Here is an 18,906-nt window from a genome sequence, read left to right on the forward strand (position 1 = left end):
TCACCACTGATATATTGGACTTCCTAACAAATGTTTTACAATATCAGACACATGTTCTCTGAGTTATTAAAGCAAAAAGAAAATGTGTCTCAGTGTCATTTTTAAACTTGGGCACTAGCTGAAGTTCTACTTTCACACATGGATGCTCATGGGAGTGCTAGAGATAAGGCTGAATCAAAATTTTGCAGATGGTCACTTGAAAGAAGCCCTCTTATTTATAGTCCTACACTACTAGCACTTTTGGAAAAAGATCATCAGAGTGAGGACTTCTTACCCCTGCTATAAGGCAAAGAAAAGCAGCAGAGATTTTGCTCTGGGTCTTCTCTACCCTCATCCATTAACCACTTTAGGGCTGCAGGGACAGCATTGTGTATCCTAAGGAACAGCAATAAGATTCAATTGACCTATCAATGTGGTTTTATTTTGTTTAGCATTAATAAGGTTCCAATTCTGATGTTGTATTTTTAAAGATAAGACATCATTTTCTAGCGGTGAAGATCTCCTGTAGTAAAGGATTGGATCATTTGATGCATTCTGTTCCTTAATAGCACTAAGGTTTTTGTGAAAAGCAACATAACATCCATTTGATCTCTCCTTCCTTTGTATTAGGGACACTGTGTTCACTTACCATTGAGAAAGCCATGCCTGAAGATGGGGGCGAATACAAATGCATAGCTGAGAATGCAGCAGGAAAAGCTGAATGTGCTTGCAAAGTGCTGATAGAAGGTAAGTACGTTGCCGGATATGGGAAAAACCTTCCTTAGAACTTCCTCCTTTTCCCCTTTATTTCCAAATATCAGCCTTTATGAACCACATACACCAAAAAGAACTCTGCTCCCTTCCCTCCTGCACTTTTTGGTCAATACGTAATTCAATGTCTACCATAAAGGAGCATGAGCAGAGAGACAGTACAGAGCCAAGGGCTCTGGCTACTTTGTGGAATAATCTATGTTCTCCTGCTGCCCACTCTATTTCTACAAGGATTTTAGAGCAGTAAGTTGAACCCATGAAGATTAGCTTCTGAGCTGCATGCATTCTTTAAGAGCACGTCAGATTTCGGTCAGTGAGCCTGGGTACCAGTCTGTCTCAGGACTATGTATGGCACATTTCTCAGCCTACAACTTTTCAATTCTTTGCATTCAATGACATTTGGTTGCTTGGTTTTTTTTCTAGTGGAAGTGAGTAAAAATAAACAAATTAACAGCTCAACCACCCTTATATGCCATAGTCTTAGAACATGGAGAATTTGCTGACTGCGGTACCTGTTTTCAGCGTCACTCATGCTGAACACACTGTACTCTTCCACGTAGCTTGGCCTTGGGCAAATATTCTGTTGTGAGATTGAAAGCACAGACTTTTAAAACTGCCATGGACTTTAAGTTACTTAAAAGACTTTAAGTAACCAAATGTGCTTCTTATCAGCTCACCTTCTGGTGAGCTCATCCTTGAATACTCTGATACTTTCCTTTGTAAGTAAACATAACACAAAACTAAACAACAAGCCTGATAGCACAGATCTTGGGTACTAAGCCTTCAACTGTGTTGCAGATGTGATATTTGGGGCAGGAGGGCTAGAAAAGAAAACTGTTATTTGTTTTACTAATGTAGCATGGCACAAAGTAAGAACGTGATCCTGTAACTCCATCAGTAAGGGGCAAGTCTTCATGTAGCTGGAAAAGGAATTAATTATACATATAATTACAATTAATTATATTGGTTCCTGCAATGGCACCTTCAGTGATACTATGGTCACAATGTAGTCTAACTTAGATATTTGATAAGCTAATGTTTATATTTCTGTAATTTAAAGTAAGACATTTTACCAGCACTGAAGTTCAAAGATGACTATCAAGAAGAGGCTTTAAGCAAAATCTAGTACCATGTAACATCTTAACTACCACAGATGCAGAAGGTTAAAGGATCAGATCAAGTGCTTGGCACACAGTAGTTCTCCAGAGCTGCCCAAGCATCTTTTAAATGTCTCAGTCACCCATGTGTTTTTTCCTTTGACTTTTGTCTTCTGATCTCCTTCAACTAGTTACTTTTCTTCCTGAAGCCTCCCTTAGCACATTTCCCACTTCCAATTTCCTGCTGGTTAATGCACGTTCTAGGAGGCTGGAGGTAGACTTTGGCTTGTGAGGTCTTGATTCTGGGAGGCAGTCGGCTCATGCTATATCCATGCAGGATGCCGTGAATGGTGTTACATCAGCTCTCTGGCTCACCCTGGTAGTGGCACCTATGGTGTTAGGAGCTATCTGCTCACATAATATTGGACACCAGAATGACCTTAATACCAGTTGCCTCATCTGTCTTCTCCATTCCCTACTGGCATGCTGCTTTGCATGGCCAAGAAGAGGTTTTTGAGGAATAGCACTACAGCAAACTCCATCTATTAGGAGAAACGCCATTTGATATCCCATGTCTGTGACTGGCAGAGGGGATGGCCGTTATTTTTAAATTAGAATTGTGATCTAAAACAACCATTAAAATTGCTCACTTCTACTCAGTCTCCTGTCAGGATCTCAGATGCTGATATTTAGACTCAACAAATAACCATAAATATAATTACATTCCTTTTGGCCCCGTGGACTCCAATCAGATTCAAGGAGTATTTGTTGTCAAATTAGCTGAGGGACAAATCTGTAGAATCTGTGTCTGAACTCAGATCTAGCACAGCCTTCTGCTCTGAATTGCTTGATAGGAGATTCTGTCTTCCCCTGTTAACATTTTAGGGAACTTAGAGAGACCAACTTTTATTCACCTAGGAGTAGGTGCCTGAAATATATGGTTCTGTAACATTTATGTTATCTTTTCTCTGGTTACTAAATTTCAAACAGCTATCTCATGCACAAATCCTCTGAAAGCTAGAAACCTTTTATTTGAAAGCTATAAATTGATACAACTATTGCTGAGATTATAATCCAGATTTGGGATCTTTCTTCCAAAGAGAAATGTCAGGATCAAACAATCTAACACATGTAGCTCATTAGGATTTGCATTGTATAACATGCTAGACCCTGCTGAAAAAAGGTTGCACCTTCTAGTTATATGTGTCTATGTCATATGGGATACACGTGGAAGAGCGCTTTTATTGACTCTCAGCTGCCGGTGGAGCCTGCAGGGCTGAGTAGTTGCTGGATACAAGTTGTGCAGTCTTGAGAATAACGAAATCCATCAAACTTGAGTCCTGTGGTGTCCATTCTGCCATTTTTCTTCAGGAATGAACCAACATGTAATAATATCTTCTTGAAAAGATTTAAACATACAGAGGAAATGCTGTTTTTCAAAATGTGTTCATCTCTGTAGATCATATAGACAATGAAATAGAAGAATGACATGCCAAGAGATTCTTTTGGATTAAATGGTACTTCAAATATGCCTTTGTTTCCTTCTCCCATGCACTGCATAAAGGGGCTTTGTGCACATTGTACTTTGTTCTATTCAGTTAAAATAGACCTAACAGCTTAGATAGTGCCTCTTGTCTAGTTGCTTTCTCAGGTTCTGAGTGCAGCTGCTTTCATAGAGAGCTTCTCCCCCTTCCTTTTAGAATGTGACGTTCTACAGCAAGTCTGTGCAGAAAATCTTTCTTAAAAACCAAAGGGACAGCAATTTCCTCTAACTTTGCAGAAAGATCCAAAACAGACTGATGTTATTAGGAAGCTTTTTCATTATTGATTTTTAAATAGGATTTATATTTTATTATTTCTTTTGATTGCAGATGCCTCATCCGCAAAGACCTCAAAGCCTACTGAGAAGAAGACCAAGAAGCCTAAGACCACACTTCCCCCTGTGCTGCCAACAGAGAGTAAGTGACAGTGACTTTTGATTACTCCCTTTTCACTGGAAACAACAGAGTGCTCTGGGATTCTATGGTCATCCCCTCCTGTTTGCAGGCATAGTATCAGAAGCTTGTGCCATTTCTTTAACCTTTGCACATAAGTCATGTGAAACGAGTTTTTGCCTTGTGGGGATTAGAAGTAAGTGCTGCAAGTTCAGACCTAGCCCACTCTATTCCCAGTTTTTCATAATGGTGCAATAAACTTATGACACAGATTTATTTTTTGCTGCCTCCCAAAGAGAATAGAAATTCTCAAGTAGTTTGCTTCAAGTCGTGTTGTGTCCTGTGTAGACAATGTAATGTCTTACCATTGGTAGGCAAGGTAGCTTGACTGAACTGTCCTGTAGCATAATCCGTCCTTTTTTCCATGACCACAGGGACTGGTTTGTTGAATTTTCCATTCCTTATAGGATCATAGAATTGTTTGAGTTGGAAGAGACCTTAAAAATCATCTAGTTCCAACCCCTGTGACATGGGCAGGGACATCTCCACTAGACCAGGTTGCTACAAGCCCTATCCAGCCTGGCCTTGAACACCTCCAGGGATGGGGCATCCACAACGTCTCTGGGCAGTCAGTTTCAGCATCTCACCACCCTCAGAGTAAAGAATTTCCTCCTAATATCTAATCTAAATCTACTCTTTTTCAGTTCAAAAACATTACCCCTTGTCCTGTCGCTACACTCCCTGATAAAGAGTCCCTCCCCATCTTTCCTGTAGTCCCCCTTTAGGTACTGGAAGGCCCCTATAAGGTCTCCCTGGAACCTTCTATTCTCCAGGCTAAACAACCCCAAATCTTGCAGCCTGTCTTCATAGGAGAGGTGCTCCAGCCCTTGGATCATCTTCATGGCCCTCCTCTGGACTTGCTCCAATAGATCCATGTCCTTTTTATGTTGGGGGCCCCAGAGCTGGACACAGTACTCCAGGTGGCATCTCACAAGAGCAGAGTAGAGGGGTAGAATCACCTCCCTTGACCTGCTGGACACACTTCTTTTGATGCAGCCCAAGATGCGGTTGGCCTTCTGGGCTGTGAACGTGCATTTCCAGATCATGTTGAGCTTTTCATAAACTAACATCCCCAAGTCCTTCTCCTCAGGGCTGTTCTCAATCCATTCTCTGTGCAGTCTGTATTTGTGCTTGGGATTGCCCTGACCCACAATGCAGGACTTTGCACTTGGTCTTGTTGAACCTCATGAGGTTTTCACGGGCCCACCCCTCAAGCCTGTCCAGGTCCGTCTGGATGGCATCCGTTCCCTCCAGCATGTCGACTGCTCCACACAGCTTGGTGTCGTTGGCAAACTTGCTTAGGGTGCACTCAATCCCACTGTCTGTGTCACCAACAAAGATGTTAAACAGCACTGGTCCCAGTACTGACCCCTGAGGAATGCCACTTGTCACTGGTCACCACTTGGACATCGAGCCATTGACTGCAACTCTGAGTGAAGCCGTCCAGCCAGTTCCTTATCCACCTAGCAGCCCCTCTGTCAAATCCATATCTGTCCAACTTAGAGACCAGGATATCATGCAAGACAGCATCAAATGCCTTGCACAAATTCAGGTAGATGATGTCAGTTGCTCTTCCCTTATCCACCAGTGCTGTAATGCTTTCATAGAAGGCCATCAAATTTTTCAAGCATGATTTGCCTTTAGTGAAGCCATGCTGGCTGTCACCGATCACTTCCCTGTTTTCCATGTGCCTTAGCATAGTTTCCAGGAGGATCTGCTCCATGGTCTTGACGGGCACAGAGGTGAGACTGACAGGCCTGTAGTTCCCCGGCTTTTCCTTTTTTCCCTTTTAAAAAATTGAGGTTATGTTTCCCCTTTTCCAGTCAGCAGGAACTTCACCAGACTGCCATGACTTCTCAAATATGATGGCAACTTCATCTGCCAGTTCCCTCAGGACCTGCAGATGAATCTCATGAGGTCCCACGGACTTGTGCATCTTCAGGTTCCTTAGATGGTCTTCAACATGGTCCTCTCCTACAGTGGGTGGTTCTTCATTCTCCCAGTCCCTGCCCTTGCCTTCTGCAACTTGGGCCGTGTGGCTAGATTGCTTGCTGGTGAAGACCATGGCAAAAAAGTCATTGAGTACCTCACCCTTAAATTTTGTTTTAAGCCTAAATGCTTTACTTGCTTTTAATGCTTTCTGAAATAACAAATTAGCTATAAATTCCCATGTTTGCTACTCTGCATACGTGTTTGATTAAGAGGAAACTTAATGGTAAAGGCAGCACAATGTCAGTTTAGAAATTTCTAATACCACTACTACTTTTGAAATTAAGTGTCCATGGGATATAAATATCTCTTAAATCAAACACTGGACTTTGAAAGTTGTGTCTCGAAGAAGTTCACAATGTGAGTTCATAAAAAAGATGTAAAGACACAGTTCTAATGGAATCATGAAATATTTTGTCCATTTCTCTCTCTCAAAAAAAAACCAACAACAACAACAAAAAAAAACCAACAAAAAACCCAACCCTATAATCTGATTTTCCAGCATGGAACATTTTCAGCAGGACTCAGTGCAGTTTTGTACTGCTGATGATCACAGGTAACAATCGTGCTTCCAGAATTGTTTGTTGACTTACATAGAGCTATGTCCTGGGCTACAGCTATTTCTGAGTTGCTGGCTGAGCGTTATAACTTTCCCTCCAGCCAGTCATTTGGGGGTGTGGGAAGGGTCACACCGACATTCTCCACCTCTGTACCTGAGCTTCAAATGCTGTAAATAATAGCAATTAAGAACAATCATTTTGTTCTTGAACATCAATAGAAAAGAAAGTTTTAAAGTCATTTAAAGCTTCACAGTATATTGTTTTGAATAGCATTTTCTATGCACACAAACACATACGTTTCTGATCCTCCCAGCAGTGTTATCAATTGCAGCTTCCCCAGGAGAAAGCGTGAGTTGGGAACTAAGTCTAAATCCGCGGATATGTGACCCAATCCACATTGTGCCAAAATCACTGCTTGTATCGCTGTTGATTTTAGTGGAAATTGGATATAGGGAGCAAAACAGAAGCTAGCATACCTGGCTTCAGAAATGATTGGGAAAAGAAGGTTGATATAATGGTGAACTGTTTTCTTAAGATTGTTCCGAGGCATATTATATCTGTGTTTAAAGTTCTTCAACTTCTCATAAGATCTTTTTTCAAAATGCCTTTAAAACATCTTTCCTGATGCCCTGAAAACATCAAGGTAACCAAAGACAATGTGAGGAAGCTGGGCTTTGGAAAAGCTTTTGGAAAGCTTTGGAAAAATACATATTTAATTTTAAAAAGATTTGGCAGCAGATATTCCACAGGTGGTTTTTAACATCTCAGCCTCAGTCTCTGAGTATTTGTCTGCCTGAAATAAGTGTTATATTTGTACGTTTGTTAGGGGCAAAATATACAAAACTGATACAGTAGACATCACAGTTTCAATTTAAACTCAAATCCCTTTCAGATCTAGAGATTTTAAAGTTCCTTATCTGAAAAAGAATAAGCTTAACAAGTCAGATGTTTGTGCAACTTTACTGTATTCCTCTCAAAATGAAGGTTAATAAAGAATGACTGTGAAGGAAGACCTAATAAGGTGATAAATTTTTACTCTGATCTCTTCTAGTCTTTGTTGCCATGTACCAACAGTCCTAATGGCAAGTAGAGTCTAAGGAATGATATTGAAGAAATAGAGAACAAAAATTCCTAATAATCCCACTGAATAAATTATGAATTTTGAATAGTGAATTCAGTCACAGCAGTATATACTGTATGGGGTACATAAGCTATATACAACGTCATTTTTAGACGTACTTCTCAGGGGGAAAAAACCACTAATTTCCATTTTCTGTAAGAAACTGCAAGTCAAATTTCACGGTTAGCAGTTAGGTCAACCTTTTCTCCCTTCAAAAAAATTCTAAGTGATCCTTGGGTTTTGCCCCAGTGGATACCTATAGGAAATTAATGAACTTTTAGTTCCTGAAAGCAATGATCAATACATTTCTTTTTGTGAAGGAGAATGAATGTTGTCGGTATGTTAATCTGTAGAATTTGTCTCACTGTGAGAATAGTTGCTGACCCAGGTCATTTGACTAATTCTGACAACCTTATTTTATTACTGGAAGCTTGGGTTTTGTAAGCTACAGAAATCCAATAGTAAGAAAACTTTTAGGCGTTACCTCTTTTAAAATGCAATACATACTAGGCTCTGGTTTAAAATAAGCAGTTATTCTCAGAAAAAAACATTTATGAAGGCAGCTTTGTAGCATTCAACGTTTAACAATGTCTCTGAACGGATGCTTGCAGTGTTTACGTGCAGAAAGATTGCTCCCATGCTAGCAAATTAGGAAAATTGAGGTGTATTTCTTTTTGCTTACAATTAATATTCTGTCACCAGAATTTATTAATGACCCTGCAGAATGCAATTCTGTAATGATAAATAGAATAAATAATATTTTTTCTGAGAATAACAGGCAGATCCAGCTTTGAATCTGAGTTCAATCAATCCTGAGGAAGAACAGAGGAAAGACACCTGATTTTTTAATGTTGGAATTGGTTCATTCTTCACTGATTGTACCGGCTTCAGCTTTGTTCTTGTGTCTTTGCTAGGTGGATGTGAAATGCTACTGAGTTAGAATAATAAAGTGTTATGTTTCTTCTGCACAGATATAAAAGACTAGAAGAGGCAGTGGAAAATTGGAACCTTTCATTATTTATCATGCTGCATACTCCATGCTATGCCAGAACAATCAGTGGATCGTATAAAGGTCTTCTAGTTTGACATAACCGTGCAGCAGAACTACAAAGCTAAAAATTCTCACCACTTGAACATTTCTCTAGGGAGCTTTGAAAGCATCTGTTGTAAAGGGATTTGGGCACTGAAGTCCCATTGAAATGAGAAGTTACTTCAAATTAGGCTTAAAGGGAATTTCTTATTTAAATTACCAAGGCCACCTGCAAAATCTTCAGTCCCTATTAAATAAATGTTTTAAGCCCAACAGATTCTGGAAAAAAATCAAAGTGCTGCTGATTTGATGGCTTATAAATAAATAATATCTTTTTAAAAGAAATCTATTACTACCCCACATTTCCTAAAACCTTGTCCTCCTTACTGTGTGTTACGCTGAGGACCAAAACAGCAGTAAATCATAGCTTGAGCCATGAGCCCAAGATCACACATTTATTTGCAGGTGTAGAACCAAGCTTTCTTGATCCTCAGTCTTGTGAGTAGTTTACATACTACAACCAAAATACTATAGATTTTTTAAACTCACATTCCAAAAATTTACATAAAACATGAGTTTTCCAAAAGGCAGATTTTTTTTTCAAAGATTTTTTTTCAAGTTGTATTGGGGGAAAAGGCATATTACAACAGTTAGATGCTATTTCTTAAACTTCCCCAGGGCTGAGCAGAGCAACATAACTTTACTATAGTAGGAAGAAACTTTTTCCCAATCGTTGCTACTGAGAAAAGAATTGGCTTTAATGCGTTAGAAAATAACCCTCCTAAACCTAAGCATTGGATTAAAGTGTTTGGAAAGAAAGGCCCGCTGTTTTTTGTAGGGCTAATTCACAGCACTACTTCCAGTAAATATTAAGAAATGAGAACTATCACCTGTCATAATCAGTGATATGAAAACCTACCAGGATATCCTGGATTCCCTCATCTGAGTAATACACTTGTTAAACCCGCTGTTCTTACATCCAAACCACATACATTGAAGGGATGACCCAGCACAGAGTTTTACTGCACAAATATAAGTTCTTCTGCCCTGTTAAAGTTACATCAAAGAAAACAACTTCCTCCATACACCTTCAAGTAAAGGGCCCCAAAATACATTACTTAGCCGTATTTAGTATCATGCTGATATAAAGCTTTTATATCTGCTACAATATAAAATCTGTTTGATTTCCTGTCAAACACATTTTTGGTTAAGTAAGGATTCATTCTCTTGCTGACAGTTGTTAATAAAATGTTGCCACTGACACTGTCCAGATCAAATCCTCTAGAAGGCTGCACTGTTATCTTCACGGATCTGATTTCTCAACGTTGTTGGGACTTGAATGCAAGGCTGAGCAGCATGTCACAAATGTAAATATGTCAGACAGGACTCCTTACCGTTTTATATATTCTTTTCTGTAGTGGGTGGGATTCTAAACATTTTAATTACCGTGGAAAAATTATGAGTCAGTGGCCAAGTAATTAGCACGTAGTTCTGTTATTTCTCTTCCATAAACAATCTTGTCAGAGAATCCAAGTAATTTTCTGCACAGTGAGTGCAAGTACTTAGTGTGTTGGAATAACATGAGTTACACCGCGAGGGAAGCCTTTGACAAAACTTTTTCAAGGAAAAATATTTAATCTTTTTTTCTAAGAGAAGCTGAAACTTCCTCTTTTAGTATACGTAAATAAAATCGGCATGAGATATTTTTAAGACCTAGGTATGATTTCTTTGAAACGCTGATTAGTGAAAGGTGCTGACTTCTCGTGTCCAGAGAAGGGCTACAAAGCTGGTGAAGGGTCTGGAGGACAAACCTTATGAGGAACGACTGAGGGATCTGGGGTTGTTTAGCCTGGAGAAGAGGAGGCTGAGGGGAGACCTTATCACCCTCTACAACTACCTGAAAGGAGGTTTTAGAGAGATGGGAGCTGACCTCTTCTCCCTGGCGAGAAGTGATAGGACAAGAGGAAATGGGTTCAAGTTATGTCAGGGCAGGTTTAGATTGGATATTAGGAAGCATTTTTTCACTGAAAGGGTTATTAAACATTGGAATAAGCTGCCCAGAGAGGTGGTGGATTCACCATCCCTGGAGGTGTTTAAGAAAAGGGTAGATGAGGTGCTTAGGGACATGGTTTAGGAGTGGTGGTGTTTTTATCAGGGTAGGTTAATGGTTGGACTTGATGATCTTAAAGGTCCCTTCCAACCTCACTGATTCTATGATTTTATGATTCTATGACTTCATTCCTCAGGACTGGGGTCTGAGGGTAAATAGCTGTGGCACAAGGCCAACTAAACTAGCTGAAGTAAAAAGGCAGGGTAAGGTTTAACTTGGTGCCTCGAAGGTTCTTTGCCTCTAAAGATGAAAAGAAAATTCAGTTACTGTACATATAAAGAGAGCAATGGAGAAAAACTAATTTGTTGTGCAAACGACTTCTCCTTGATGCCCAGTTAGCACTGTTTAGCTAATGCCAGGTATGCCTTTTTGAAACTCTGCCAGGTTACTGTACAGCTCACACCATAGTGACATTTTCTAAGTTAATGTTGGCACTGAACAGTATTTTCCATGTGTTTTTCATAAAGTCCATCCTACATAGCTATATGTTGACAGAGGAAGACAGAAATGTTTATTGACTGTCTCATGCAGAGAAAAATGAGTAGAGTTTTTGCAACGTGGCCTTGAACCGAAGAGGTGCCATGCACCATTAATTCCCATTGACTAGAAATTGCAGACCTTAGGCATGTAACAGAAGCATTGACCAAAGTTTCTTCTCTGTAAAACAGGGACCTAAATCCATTGGCTTAATTAATGTGCAAAAGCACATAACACCTAGCTTTTCCTACTGAAATCATTTGGAGGTCCTGAACGTCCAAACGACCTGACAGTATTTTCCTCCTTAATAGGCTGGGTAGCAGATTAGTAACCTAGTTGTTTAGATTGCTGTTCCTACACATTTGGGCACAGTATTTTAGCATCTAATTGTAGCTGTTCTCGCCGGACACGCGAAATATGAAAATTAAATCTATATTTAAGAAATAACATTGTTGTCTTGCTCCCACCAGAGCTTTTAGTGGAATTCATGCGACCTGGGTTGTTTGTAAGCTCTGTTTGATACTGGATCTCTTCTGCACTGCTCAGATTTGCTTTAATTGCAGAAATTGCTCAAACACTGTGCTAGGAAACTGCTATGGAATTGTTTCCTCCCCCAGCCCAGCTGTTTTAAAATACTGAGTTACTTTTCAGTGTACTAAGTTGCATTATGGAAGCTCTGCGTGTGCTAGTATATGCTAGCTCGCTCTTGATTGCAATGCAGGAGTGAGTATTTCCTGGCTTTTTATTTTTATTTTGAGGAGGAGGCTGGATTTTTTTCAACTAGGGGACAATCCCTGCATGATTTAGAAACTAAATATGGAATGTTGCAACAAAATGACAGTTGTTTTTAATGAAAAAAATGAACGCTATTAAAAATTATTCCGAAACACGCAAACTCCAATAACTGACTTGTATGGCATTTAGTTTTCTAATTTCTGCTTGTCATCAAATTTAAGCCAGAGTTGCTTTCTATTTTATTGCATTTAGATAATAAACAGTTATTTGGAAACAGTATGAGGAATTTACTCTTTGAGAAGCACTGAAGCAAAAGTGTTTAAGCTTTCAAACCTTGATGAAGTGTTCAGGTTGCTGGTGCTTGTGCATGGTCGCTGTCATTTTTCTCTGTAGCAATTAGCATAGGTTCATGAATATATGAATAAATTGGTAAGTAATGAGGTGTTGTCTTTTTCTAGTACAATTGTAGCCATCCACTTTCTTCTATTTCATCTTGGCTGTGCTAAGTAATACCTGTAATAAATTTTTTTACCGTCAAGGAAGTCTGTGACAGAAGCAAGGATAGAACTGAATAATTCAGTGCCTTGACCACAAGGCCGAGTGTTTTATTTTTTCTGTACTTCTAGGTGTCAGTCATTCCATGCTTTCTAGCATAGCAGTGAGCAGTGAAGCTTTACAGACAACAGTCGCCTTTGATTCAGACCCTGATATCTATCCCCAGAAGGGTCTGAAGGAGGTTACTCTCTCATTCGTTTACATGTGGTAGACAGACACTTCACAATGTCAGGTCCCACATGTCTCAAGAATTCAAGTGAGATGGAGAAGAAGGAGCAGAGACTTGAATCTGAGTTTTCCATCTCCTGTATTAATATTCTTCTTACCGTGATATCTGGCACATTACAGGCATGACTTCTTTTTTCAGTTTCTCTGAAAGGAAATTCTGAAAAAAAAATGTAGTTCCTCTCAGAAGATGAAATCTTGAAAGCCTTTGCATGAGGGGAAAATGGTTTTCTATATGACTATAGTATTAGGGTACGTCATTAGCCCTTCTCATATCCTGAGCTAAAATGAGGCTATTCCACTTGCAGACAGAAGCAGGGAAACATCTTGCTCCTTGTGTCAATGGAATTAGGTATTTACTGTACTTGTTTACCAGGTGCTGAAATCCATCACTATTGAAGACATGCACATATTTTTAGGCATGTCCCTCAAGGAAGACAGTAGGAATTATGGACTGGTTGGAAATGCTATCTTGAGTACTGATGGTTTTTTCAGTTTTACTTCATGCTTTATGAAAGCAAGTTGTGCAGAGAGACATGCCTATTTTTAGTAAAATTCCAAAAAAGGGAAACAAAAAAGAAAGACAGAGGCTTCTGAACATATCTGCTCTCACGAATTCGACATCAGGGCAAAGAACGGCACAACCAAACGTGCCACAGTTATCAGCCTGTATGGGAGCTTTCCCTTTTTTAGTGTATGTCCGTCCGTCCCCCAGACACAAGCTCTCTAACAGGCAAACCTGCCTATAAAGTTATGTAAATACCAGCCTTGTAATGTTTACATCAAGTTGTTTCTAGAAGGCAGATTCATTTAAGGAAGGAATATTATGTCCTTTTTCTTCCAGGCTGGTTTTCAGGCTTCAGCCTGTTTCAATGTAAATATCAAAAGAGAGACAAACTGTCTTTTTTTTTTAAAAAGCAGCAGAGGCAGACTTGAACTAACATTTCCAAGAGACTCAAATATTTTAATGAAAACAATCATTTGACCTTGTCAACTTTGGGTAATCTTATTAGATTTTTTTTCCCTAACTGTCTCCAGCAGCTTTTGAAACAAAAGTTGCATTTCAAAAAGATGCACAAGATGTGCTGGTATTCTTAAGGAAGATCTAAGAACCATGGAGTGTACGCTATTAGCCAAAGAAGTGAGCTTCATAGACCCAGCGACACATCCTTGTACTTACCCCCTTCCACGCTGACCCTGCCTGTCGTTTCTGCTCAGGGCTATTTGTGTCTGCAAAACAGGATATTCAGCCAGACCTTCAGCAACCCTTTGCAATCTGCATGGTTTGATGAAGCCCAGTGACAGTTTGTATGTCCTCAGTTAAGTGAATGTAACGTCCTGGGGGGTAAAAACTAAAAATCAAAATGTTACATTTGCAAAAAAAAAGCAGTACCCTAGCTGAATGAGTTGATGGGTTCACGTTCTTTGCTTTGCTGCTATGGAAATCTTCATTTTGGTAAGAGCCTTTTAAACTGCCTTAAGCATAGGCCTTAGTTATTCCAGGGCTAGGAGGGACACCGTGCATTTATTCCACTTACAGGGTAAATGTAATACCTGGTGGTTCATTATACATCCTAGCCTGTACAGAAACGTTGTTCTTTAACAGTGATGAATTGAACGTAACTGACTCTAGTTGTGAATGAACAAGTTATGTTATTGGGGTGCTTGCCGTGGTGAACTGAGTGGCTGATAATAGGCAGGGAAAAGTGAGAGGGGTATCTGAGTATATAGATATCCATTCTGTGCATGTATTTTGCAAAGGCAGAGAATGACATTGTCAGTGAGGAGGAAAAAAAATCTTGAGATATTAAGAGTCGGAATGAAACATGAACATTTGGAGAGTGTGATGACTCCACCAGCCCCTTGCTTGTTAACTAAGGTACTGCAGCAAATACACAATGTAGGCCAACGGGTGACAGCTGAGTGAAAACCACGCTGGATTAAGGAATTTGCATTTCCTCCTATTTGTCTGCAGTGACATTTCTGAAAAATAGCGATAATATCTGCAACCCAAGATGGCACTTGACAAATGCTGCTTTTTGCTCATTCTTGATGCTCTTTGTTCATATCAGGCTTAATGGAGTGTGGAAGTAATCAAATTCGTGTCATTGATTTAGCTTGTATTAAAAAACATTATAGTTCTGAGGAGATACCCAAGAGCTATTTCATTCTCAGTTTAGGGAAGAGCAGAGTATCTGGTGCCACATACAGCACACGTACATACACATATATTTACATGTTTTTAAATCATATAACTGAGTTAGTTTGCATGGGATTATGCATCTAATGAATAACTAATAGATTACTGCCATTAATAGGGATGTTTAACAGCAGATGATAAGGCAGACTCTACAGCCCTGCCAGCTGGCACCTGATCATATAAGTAGTTTCATCCACATAACTGTGACTATAGCCTGAAATAAATGAGAGTTTCAGCTCAGGGTGTGAGCGTACAATGACAAAGAGGAAAGCTGCTCTGAAAACACCACTTGTTGCTCATACAGCTCCAGCAGGAACGAGGAGCTGGAAATATATTTGCTGTCACTTACTAGAGCAGGCAGGGTACATGTCAGTCTGTCATGGCTCAAAAAGTAATGGGACCACATGGAAGACATGGCAGGACAGATAACTAGCTCTTGCCCTGGTGGTCCAGTTATACTAGGATATACCTCACAAGTACTAATCTAAATCTTTAATAGTTCTGTTGAGCTGACAGTCCTAGAAGGAAGGGTTCCTTGGGAGATATCCAACTATTCTTTTTTGACTCAGCCGTAAGTAAGAATATCTTACCTCTCCAGTATTGTGTTTCTGGTTCGAACAAAATCAATAAAGACAGAGCAGGTAAAAGCTAAGCATGCTTTGAGAGAAAATTACTATGAAATGGAAGTTTACAAAAAGCAGGTCGCAACAGCTTCTTCTATATTCAGTGCATAGTGAAATATTCCCCCGAATGAACTGAATAAACACTGATGTTGACAGCTAAACCATTATATATTTATTAAAGTCTTTACTCTTTTAACAACCTATAGCACATCAGTTACTATCACCAGTGACTCTAAAACTTAAAATCAATCTTCACATCTGTCTGTTGCTTGACCTATAATGTTAAACTTCCATGGTGAGTTCACAACTCATGGCATCAGGTGATGTGTTCCCTGGGTATCATGCACAGCTTGTAGTTTGCTGTAGCAGAAGGGGTTAAAATAAACGATTCTTTATCGGTTTGGTGGATTTTTTGAGATTTTTTTTTTTTTTTTGCTGCTCAGTGTCTTGCTACTTTGAAATGACTTAAGTAAACAACAAACCAAAAAATTCAAACCGTTTGGGACTGTTATGGCTATCACCAGGCACCTATATGTATGCTGCCAGATATTCAAAAGCACTTAGCAGATACTGCCTCCGTTGGAGGCAATAATATCTTAAAAGCCAGACCACTTCAATCAAGCTGCCTACTTGAGCATAAGAAAATAAGAAATGTCCTTTCACAGCAGAGGCCATCCTCTGACAAGGATGCTTAGGATAGCAGATACAAAGAGTGTGCTCTAAAAGGAACAGACCCCTCCATTTCTGGAATTCAGTGGTTTGAAGGCATCCAGACTGTTACATTTAATGGCCACCACTAGACCTAACTCCTATGAATTTGTCCTTTTGAACCTGTTTATGTTTTTGTCATGCAAACCATTACTTTGTGAACCTAGCTTATGCATGGTGTATTTAAAAATACTTCTTTAGTTTCTTTTATGCCTGTTGCCTGGTAATTTAATTGGGTGGCCCCTAGTTCTTGTTTTAGGAAAAATAGTTAATAGTCATTTTCTACCTACCTATTTTCTCTACTTTCTTTCTGCCTACAATTCACAATATGTAGAACATTGTATTCCCAATATTTACGTGCCCAGGTTTCAAATTCTGTTTTGACCCTTTCTTTTGTGAATATAGCAAAAAGTTGTCCCTGCTGAGGGAAGAGGATGAGGCAGAGGAGTGATACTGGTGTTTACTGTCCGTATATCGCTGTTTCTTTGCTAGCTCAGAAGTGGTGTAGGAAGTAGTATGTGATATTAACTACCCTAGTTTTAACTGATTTCATTCAGCATTGATTATGCTGGAAATCTGAGCAGAAATTCAGTATGAGATGGATCTTGGCCCGGTGTTTTCACCTCAGTTAAACTGCTATAAGGAACAGAGTATGACAGAGTATGGGAGATGTGTAGCAGATTGCTTTGATTCTTTTAAAAGTTCCAGCTTCAACTGTGAATATTCTGAAGATCATTCAGGATAATAAAAGTGCTTTTAAAAAGTATTTTTAATTCTTGAGTTAATTATGCTGAAAGAACATGTCAGATATTCAGCTGCCAACAAAACATCTCTATGGATCTAAACTTTGCAGCTAAGCTGGTACCTTCCAAAGCTCACCTTTGAATTAGAATCATAGAGTCATATAATGGTTTAGGTTGGAAAGGACCTTGAAGATCATCGAGTTCCAATGCCATAGGCAGGGACACCTCCCACTAGACCAGGTTGCCCAAGACCACGTCTAGCCTGGCCTTGAACACCTCCAGGGATGGGGCCTCAACAACCTCTCTGGGCAACCTGTTCCAGTGCCTTACCACCCTCAGAGTGAAAAACTTCTTCCTAATGTTTAATCTAACCTGCCCTCTTCCAGTTTAAAGCCATTCCCCCTCGTCCTATCGCTACATGCCCTAGTAAAAAGTCCTTCCCCAGCTCTCCTGCAGGCCTCCTTTAGGTACTGGAAGATCTCCCTGGAGCCTTCTCTCCTCCAGGCTGAACAGCCCCAACTCTTTCAGCCTGTCCTCATAAGGGAGGTGCTCCAGCCCTCGGATCATCCTCGTGGCTCTCCTCTGGACACGCTCCAGCAGGTCCATGTCCTTCTTATGTTGGGGACTCCAGAGCTGGATGCAGTACTCCAGGTGGGGTCTCACGAGAGTGGAGTAGAGGGGCAGAATCGCCTCCTTTGATCTGCTGGCCACACTTCTGATGCAGCCCAGGATACAGCTGGCCTTCTGGGCTGTGATCGCACATTGCTGGCTCATGTTGAGGTTCTCATCAATCAGCACACCCAGGTCCTTCTCCTCAGGGCTGCTCTCAATCCATTCTCCTCCCAGCCTGTATTTGTGCTTGGGATTGGCCTTACAAGCGAGTGGTTCCTGAGCATCAACCACTGTTATTATTATGCTTCTTTTTTTTTTTTTTTAACTAGGTGAAGCCACAGTGAAGAAGAAACCAGCTCCAAAGACTCCTCCAAAAGCAGGTAATTTGTTGCACGTGTCATCCTGTAGGAATAAAGAATAAACCAATATAGTTTTAAAGAATAGGCACCTCATTTCTAAGTAAAGCTGTTTGTCTACTAAATTTGTTTGTGTATGTGATTAAATGGTGCGTGTGAATTTCTATGAAGAGAAAACTGGAAAGCAAAGTCCATTTTTCAAACTCGTTCATAAGGTTACATTGCACTGACTTAAATTATGAACATGAAAAAAGTTACTATCAATTAAACTACCCCAAGATCCTACCAAACGTCAGCAGTAGTGCTGGAACAACACACCTTACCCTTCAGTGCAAGACATTTTTCTATGTATGGCAGAATGCCACCTCTGCATGAGTAGCTACCACAGAGAAGTTGATAGATTCTGCATTTCCTCATAACTGACATTATGGTAACCTGTTCACACTCCTAGGCAAAGCTATCTATATTTAAAGCTACCCAGAACGTTCCTTTATAGGAACTTGCTTTCAGTGTCATATAACTTTGTCAGACTGTTAAACTGTTTGAGCTGTTTTCTTTGCCAGATGCGTCCCTCAGCCTGGTTTCCTTCAGTATTTCAAAGCAAAAAAAACTTTTCAAAGAACAAATCTAGGGGAAAAGAAAAACCCACTTTGTTTTAATTACATTGAAAAGAAAAAAAAATAATTTTTTTTCATGCCCAGTAGCCCTGTGCTTTGGACAGGAATGTTACATTTGGCAGTGAGGTCATTCTAATGTTAGGGAATGCCTTTTATTGTTTTGCTTCTATAAAGCAACAGAGCAGGTTTCACCCTGGAGTTGTCTGGGCTGTGATATCTCTGGCATCTGTCCCTAGCAGCTACCAGGGGTCTGGCACACTCAGCATCACAGCTGAGAGTTGGGAAGTAGCATTATTAGCAAAAGAGATGTTCTGCCATCTATTGATACTCCGGCAGTGAGGGGGAAGAGGAGGAGAAATACCTGATCCAGACATAGAGGAGTATGAATGGGATTGCAAGATTTAA

At 39.9% G+C, this 18,906-nt stretch overlaps 1 protein-coding gene across 2 annotated transcripts in view; it reads left to right on the top strand.

The window, feature by feature from the left end:
* Positions 1–18,906, top strand: part of MYLK (myosin light chain kinase) — a gene marked incomplete at its 5' end in the record, with an annotated part of 160,661 nt that overhangs the window by 92,577 nt on the left and 49,178 nt on the right. For both annotated transcript variants that reach the window (XM_082483392.1, XM_082483393.1), the window contains 3 exons: positions 610–726; positions 3,719–3,805; positions 17,858–17,908. In XM_082483392.1, coding sequence (XP_082339518.1) covers positions 610–726; positions 3,719–3,805; positions 17,858–17,908 — 255 coding nt within the window. The remainder of the gene's footprint in view (positions 1–609; positions 727–3,718; positions 3,806–17,857; positions 17,909–18,906) is intronic.

This window comes from Vanellus vanellus (assembly GCF_965231255.1).
Source record: "Vanellus vanellus genome assembly, chromosome: 5".
Classification (NCBI taxonomy): Eukaryota; Metazoa; Chordata; class Aves; order Charadriiformes; family Charadriidae; genus Vanellus; species Vanellus vanellus.